We start from the raw sequence: 7,500 nt of genomic DNA, 5'->3' as shown, positions 1-7,500 counted from the left end.
AGGGGTTAGGGAATGAGGGTTAGGGAATAGGGGTTAAGGAATGAGGGTTAGGGAATAGGGGTTAAGGAATGAGGGTTAGGGAATGAGGGTTAGGGAATAGAGGTTAAGGAATAGGGGTTAAGGAATAGGGGTTAGGGAATGAGGGTTAGGGAATGAGGGTTAGGGAATAGAGGTTAAGGAATAGGGGTTAAGGAATAGGGGTTAGGGAATGAGGGTTAGGGAATAGGGGTTAGGGAATAGGGGTTAAGGAATGAGGGTTAGGGAATGAGGGTTAGGGAATAGGGGTTAAGGAATGAGGGTTAGGGAATGAGGGTTAGGGAATAGGGGTTAGGGAATAGGGGTTAGGGAATAGAGAGAGATTAGAGACGGAAATGCACACACTGCTATTAAATAATCTTTTGTGATCTGCAGCATTCTAATTACATTCACACTTTATTCATCCGTCGCTCATTCTCTCTTTCTCTGTCTCTCTCGCTGTATTTCTGTCTTTCTCTCTCTCTCTCTCTCTGTCTCTCTCTCTCTCTCTCTCTCTCTCTCTCTCTCTCTCTCTCTGTCTCTCTCTCTCTCGCTCTCTCTCTCTCGCTGTATTTCTCTCTCTCTCTCTCTCTCTGTTTCTGTCTCTCTCTCTCTCTCTCTCTCTCTCTGTCTCTCTCTCTGTCTCTCTCTCTCTCGCTGTATTTCTCTCTCTCTCTCTCTCTCTCTCTCTCTCTGTTTCTCTCTGTCTCTCTCTCTCTCTCTCTGTCTCTCTCTCTCTCTCTCTCTCTCTCTCTCTGTCTCTCTCTCTGTCTCTCTCTCGCTCCTTTCCAGCCGCCTGCAGAACTGCGTGGGATTTTAAATGTTTTATTCTTTTTCTGTAATTGCACCAAAGAGAGTTTCATAAAATGTTGATTTTTTTTTCTTTCGTTTAAATATGTACGTGTTTTTTTAAAGTTGAGAACTTCAGAGACAGAGCTTCTCTCAGCTTACGGTTTTATTCCAATCTCCTGCACTTTCATTAACGCAGACCCAGGTGGATTACGGGTGATTTAAAGGCGAGATTAACTTGGGGGGGGGGGGGGAGGAGGATTGGGGGGTTATATGATTAGAGGAATGGAGTTTATGAGGTCACTGAGGTGAGGGGTGGAGCCTTTAGGGCCGGGGTTCCCACACTAGAGGTCACGACTTCAGTCCAGGACATGGGGTAAGTCAGTAGGGGGTACTGCTGGAAACTATGGGGTTGAGTAACGGGATATTGACGGGGAACGGGACATGGGGTAAGTCAGTAGGGGGTACTGCTGGAAACTATGGGGTTGAGTAACGGGATATTGACGGGGAACGGGACATGGGGTAAGTCAGTAGGGGGTACTGCTGGAAACTATGGGGTTGAATAACGGGATATTGACGGGGAACGGGACATGGGGTAAGTCAGTAGGGGGTACTGCTGGAAACTATGGGGTTGAGTAACGGGATATTGACGGGGAACGGGACATGGGGTAAGTCAGTAGGGGGTACTGCTGGAAACTATGGGGTTGAGTAACGGGATATTGACGGGGAACGGGACATGGGGTTCAGGGATGCAGTTATGAGTTTGCTGGTTAAATATAATGAGGTTTAAAAGACAATGTGAGGTCTAGGAGTTACGATTAGGATAAACTGATAACAACAGGAAGTGATGTCAAATATATACGGCCCAATATACATCTTAACGTCCTAAGGTCCACTTCAATATTATGGGATGTTATCATTTCCTTTCTGCTTTCAGAACGCACCTTTAATATAAATACAGATGTTGTTATTGGTCACTAAACTGGTTTTGGCCTGACTCACGTGAGGGTAATGACGTTAACTGATCTAGAGGTAAGGGTAAGGACCAGGGCAGAGCAAAATCATTCAGAGCACAGAGTAAATTCTACAGTGTTTAGATTAGTGTTAGATTAAAACGAGGGATGAGTGTTAGGACCTGGGATTACGGATTAGTGATTAAAGTTCTAGACGACGGCATTTAATGTGAATTTTTATGCAGGTCCTGTGATGTAATAAACACTTTTCATATGATCACGCTGTTATAATAATACACGTTTAATAACATTTATCTCCTTTATCTCTTTATGACTGACAGGAAAAGTGCTTCTCCATCCGGCAGGGCTTCAGAACAATCGTCTCTTATAGTCTGAGCAAGAATGTGAAGCTTTAACAAAAACAAAATTGTCTGCCAAAAATCATTATCCAGCTGCACTCTGGCACCGCGTCTGCCAGCACTGAATTGCTGTAATTCAAGAAAACGTGGAATGAGTCCATGATGGACGATTCTGTGTGTCATGACCAGGAACAAGACTCAGAACGCTGCCTTTTCTGCGGGAGTTTATTCAAATGAACTTTCATTTGCACTTCAATAGAGCCAGACCTTTTTTAGCATTTCTATTTTGTGTTTTTTTTTGTTCTTGCAAACATGCAGCAGACCTAGAACAGTGCCCTGAGGGACACCATGTGCTAACTGTTGTGTATTCGTGCATTGTTTGAAATGTATGTATAAAATAAATAAAAGTATATCAATCAAACAGTTAATGTAGATACCAGTGAACAGACTCAAAGTGAGAGTTTGGAAGGGAGACGGACGGCGAGACAGTCACGACCTGCATTGTTTACATTTACATTTATTTACACCAGATTTAGAAGAGTTCCCCCATTTTTTGTAAGTTGCATTTAAACACTGAGGAATTGAAAGTTTTACAAATACGTGTAAAATTCTGACTTCAGCAGTAACATGCAGAAACACTCGAACAACACCTGACGATCCATCCACATACTGACATCTTGAGTGATTGTCATTACAACTGACAGGGAGATTTCATCATATATATTTTTTGCACGTTATATATCGAGTTGCATTAAACACTTTTAAAAGCAACTCCATTTGGACGAATAATTCTGACCAAACGGATTTACAGAAAATAAAGTCAAAATAATCTTCAGCACTTTGGTCTTACAGAGAACTCAATAAAAAAGACATTAGAGAAAAGACAGAGGTTAAGACATTGTTTACAAACATGAAATACAGATACACCTTACTTCCATTCATCCTGAAATAACACGACACATTATGATCTACAGGTTAAGGGTCGCTAGGGGCAGTCCAGATTTGGGATTAGCAGTCTTGGTTAGGGATTAGTAGTCAGTCTTGGTTAGGGATTAGCAGTCTTGGTTAGGGATTAGTAGTCTTGGTTAAGGGATTAGCAGTCTTGGTTAAGGGATTAGCAGTCTTGGTTAAGGGATTAGTAGTCTTGGTTAAGGGATTAGCAGTCTTGGTTAAGGGATTAGCAGTCTTGGTTAGGGATTAGTAGTCTTGGTTATGGATTAGCAGTCTTGGTTAGGGATTAGTAGTCTTGGTTAGGGATTAGCAGTCTTGGTTAAGGGATTAGTAGTCTTGGTTAGGGATTAGTAGTCAGTCTTGGTTAGGGATTAGCAGTCTTGGTTAAGGGATTAGCAGTCTTGGTTAAGGGATTAGTAGTCTTGGTTAAGGGATTAGTAGTCTTGGTTAAGGGATTAGCAGTCTTGGTTAAGGGATTAGTAGTCTTGGTTAAGGGATTAGTAGTCTTGGTTAAGGGATTAGCAGTCTTGGTTAGGGATTAGTAGTCTTGGTTAAGGGATTAGTAGTCTTGGTTAAGGGATTAGCAGTCTTGGTTAGGGATTAGTAGTCTTGGTTAAGGGATTAGTAGTCTTGGTTAAGGGATTAGTAGTCTTGGTTAGGGATTAGCAGTCTTGGTTAAGGGATTAGTAGTCTTGGTTAGGGATTAGTAGTCAGTCTTGGTTAGGGATTAGCAGTCTTGGTTAAGGGATTAGTAGTCTTGGTAAGGGATTAGTAGTCTTGGTTAGGGATTAGTAGTCAGTCTTGGTTAGGGATTAGTAGTCTTGGTTAAGGGATTAGTAGTCTTGGTTAAGGGATTAGTAGTCTTGGTTAGGGATTAGCAGTCTTGGTTAAGGGATTAGTAGTCTTGGTTAGGGATTAGTAGTCAGTCTTGGTTAGGGATTAGCAGTCTTGGTTAAGGGATTAGCAGACTTGGTTAGGGATTACGAGTCTTGGTTAAGGGATTAGTAGTCTTGGTTAAGGGATTAGTAGTCTTGGTTAGGGATTAGCAGTCTTGGTTAGGGATTAGCAGTCTTGGTTAAGGGATTAGTAGTCTTGGTTAGGGATTAGTAGTCTTGGTTAAGGGATTAGTAGTCTTGGTTAGGGATTAGCAGTCTTGGTTAGGGATTAGTAGTCTTGGTTAGGGATTAGTAGTCTTGGTTAGGGATTAGTAGTCTTGGTTAGGGATTAGTAGTCTTGGTTAGGGATTAGCAGTCTTGGTTAAGGGATTAGTAGTCTTGGTTAGGGATTAGTAGTCTTGGTTAAGGGATTAGTAGTCTTGGTTAAGGGATTAGTAGTCTTGGTTAGGGATTAGTAGTCTTGGTTAGGGATTAGTAGTCTTGGTTAGGGATTAGCAGTCTTGGTTAAGGGATTAGTAGTCTTGGTTAGGGATTAGTAGTCTTGGTTAAGGGATTAGTAGTCTTGGTTAGGGATTAGTAGTCTTGGTTAGGGATTAGTAGTCTTGGTTAGGGATTAGTAGTCTTGGTTAAGGGATTAGTAGTCTTGGTTAAGGGATTAGTAGTCTTGGTTAGGGATTAGTAGTCTTGGTTATGGATTAGTAGTCTTGGTTATGGATTAGTAGTCTTGGTTAAGGGATTAGTAGTCTTGGTTAAGGGATTAGTAGTCTTGGTTAGGGATTAGCAGTCTTGGTTAGGGATTAGCAGTCTTGGTTAAGGGATTAGTAGTCTTGGTTAGGGATTAGTAGTCTTGGTTAAGGGATTAGTAGTCTTGGTTAGGGATTAGTAGTCAGTCTTGGTTAGGGATTAGTAGTCTTGGTTAGGGATTAGTAGTCTTGGTTAGGGATTAGTAGTCTTGGTTAAGGGATTAGTAGTCTTGGTTAAGGGATTAGTAGTCTTGGTTAGGGATTAGTAGTCTTGGTTAGGGATTAGCAGTCTTGGTTAAGGGATTAGTAGTCTTGGTTAGGGATTAGTAGTCTTGGTTAAGGGATTAGTAGTCTTGGTTAGGGATTAGTAGTCTTGGTTAGGGATTAGTAGTCAGTCTTGGTTAGGGATTAGTAGTCTTGGTTAGGGATTAGTAGTCTTGGTTAGGGATTAGTAGTCTTGGTTAAGGGATTAGTAGTCTTGGTTAAGGGATTAGTAGTCTTGGTTAGGGACTAGCATTAACACTGAAATCTCAGTCATGCATCTGAAACACAGAAACTTGATATTAGCTGGATGTACTGTTTTATCGAGTATGAAACTAAATATAAAACTGTACGAAAAATCATTTTGTTGCGTTATCACACTGTGATAATAAAATCTCAAAATAGATAGATTTCTATGATAAAGAGATAAAAAATAATGACATCAGACCACAAAAAAAACACATTTCCAGGTGCAGCACATTCCTCGAAATCTGTTAGAGAATTGTTAAAACCCTGTGAGAGGTGTAAATAACAAACGGGAAGCTGTTAGCAGATAGCGTGATGTACTGAAATCGGTAGTCTAATACCGACCGGGATTGATCATATCCTGAAACACTTAATACTGAAGTATAACCTGGTGGGTTTTAGGCATGACAGATAATTCAGCTAATTCTGCACAGTATTTACAGATGAACAATCATACACAACAACAACACTACAGCAGTTAAACCTTCTACCATCACATTCACCATACAAACATTTATTCACCATGAAGTGCGTTAAAATGTTACTCTAAAGCGCGGTTTATTAATGCTGCAGACGAGATGCGGAGAAGAATAAGTCAAATAAAGCTTCTTTCATGGCAGTCCAAATCAGACACGCAGTATGCGTGTAATATCACGCATTCATATCACCATGGAACATTAATCATTTTAAAATCAACACATTACTAAAAATGATTCAGAGCGCTCAGGGAAACGGATCCGTCAGCATTTCATATTCATTCTCGTCCAGGAGACACAATGAAACGGTTATCTTCTCCAAAACTGTCCAAAATAACGACCTTCACACGACCTTCCTCCGTCCACGTTCTGAAAGAAACAGTCTTTACCTCCAGTACCAAGGACAGCTCTCCTGAGCAGCTGTTTCAGAGTCTCGCTAATAATACTGTCGGTGTGAAATATAAGGATATGTAAATATAAGGATATGTAAATATAAGGATATGTAAATGTAAGGATACGTGGTGGAACTGATAAATGGCACATGCCTAACACACACACATATTATTCCTGCCTTCAGAATTTCCAACACTCATGCCCTTCATTTTTTTTATTAGCCCTAAAACCAGAGAGGAAGGCCATTTTTCAAAACGTAAAACTAGCACAGGAAAACAATAAGTGCGTCTGCGGGCCGGGGTTCAGGTGGCATCTTCTTCATCATCCTCGCCCAGATAATAATTAAGAGTAATAACAGCGCTTATGAAATCGCCGAGCTCCACGAAATCAGCCGTGATAATGTTAACGCCACTTTCACCTGGACGCTGAGATCGAATCCACTGCATCATCCCTGGAAGAGCTCTGTAAAACACACACACACACACACACACACACACACACACACACACACACACACACACAGAGAGAGTTATCTTTCCTCTACCCCTTGTCTCCTAGGCACTGAATCTCTCAAAGTGTCACAGAATGAGTTTTTCATCTAAATCAACATTTTGCAGCAAACTCGTTTGCGCTGTAAGTGACGTAATCCCTGCATACCTCTCCGTGATGGTCTCTCTAAGTCCGCTGGTAACTCCTTTCATCACGGTGCTCGCTTTGGGCGTGAGAACCACCTGGGAAACAAAAAACGTTCCTTTCCGTCTGCGCTCGGTCACGGAGGTCTGGAGGAACTGGATGAGTTTCTCCGGGTCGGTGGTGTTGGCCCATGGAGACGGCATCATCTGACCGGGCCACAGAAACGGCACTTCCAGGGCCATGGGGCTGTGGTAAAACACCAACACCTGGTACTCCTTCTCCCATAAATACTTCAGACTCACTTCCTCAGCAAAAACCACGGGACAAAGACGATCTCCAAACACGGTGCGCAGCATCTGGACCAACTTTTCATGATGCAGGTTCTGCACACCGTAAAAATGATTAAAGTCCAGAAAGACAATTTCTCGAGCATGGGAGGACAGAAAAGCGCTGATCTGCTCCAAACCTTCACGTACAGTGGCGCTGAAGAGCCCATGGGCGAAGTACAGCTCGTTTTCAGGATCTCTGGGTTTGGTGGAGATGCGAAGGTCGAAAAATCGAATTCCGGCCTCTAACTGGCTGGAGAAGTTCATGGTTTGTGTCGCGAGCCACTTCCTCATCAGCTTTTTAGCCACGGCTCCAAAAACTGAAACAAAATTCTGCACCGTTTCGGGTTGTTCGGGTCCAACAGGAGACGCTTCATCGATGTAGAAGCTGAAGGAGTCATGGGATCCTGCAGGAGACAAGGAACGTCATCAGTTTACAAATGTTTGCTTTTTCTTTGC

At 42.2% G+C, this 7,500-nt stretch overlaps 1 protein-coding gene across 1 annotated transcript in view; it reads right to left on the bottom strand.

Annotated features, from left to right (window-relative positions):
- Positions 1–5,083: 5,083 nt before the first annotated feature.
- Positions 5,084–7,500, bottom strand: part of plcxd3 (phosphatidylinositol-specific phospholipase C, X domain containing 3) — a 6,997-nt gene continuing 4,580 nt past the window's right edge. The window contains exons 2-3 of the mRNA XM_017466926.3: positions 6,740–7,448; positions 5,084–6,544 (exon numbers count right to left, since the gene is read on the bottom strand). Coding sequence (XP_017322415.1) covers positions 6,385–6,544; positions 6,740–7,448 — 869 coding nt within the window. The 3' untranslated portion in view covers positions 5,084–6,384. The remainder of the gene's footprint in view (positions 6,545–6,739; positions 7,449–7,500) is intronic.

The sequence above is a fragment of the Ictalurus punctatus genome, unplaced genomic scaffold (assembly GCF_001660625.3).
Source record: "Ictalurus punctatus breed USDA103 unplaced genomic scaffold, Coco_2.0 tig00006849, whole genome shotgun sequence".
Taxonomy (NCBI): Eukaryota; Metazoa; Chordata; class Actinopteri; order Siluriformes; family Ictaluridae; genus Ictalurus; species Ictalurus punctatus.
This window is presented reverse-complemented; position numbering and strand designations above follow the sequence as displayed.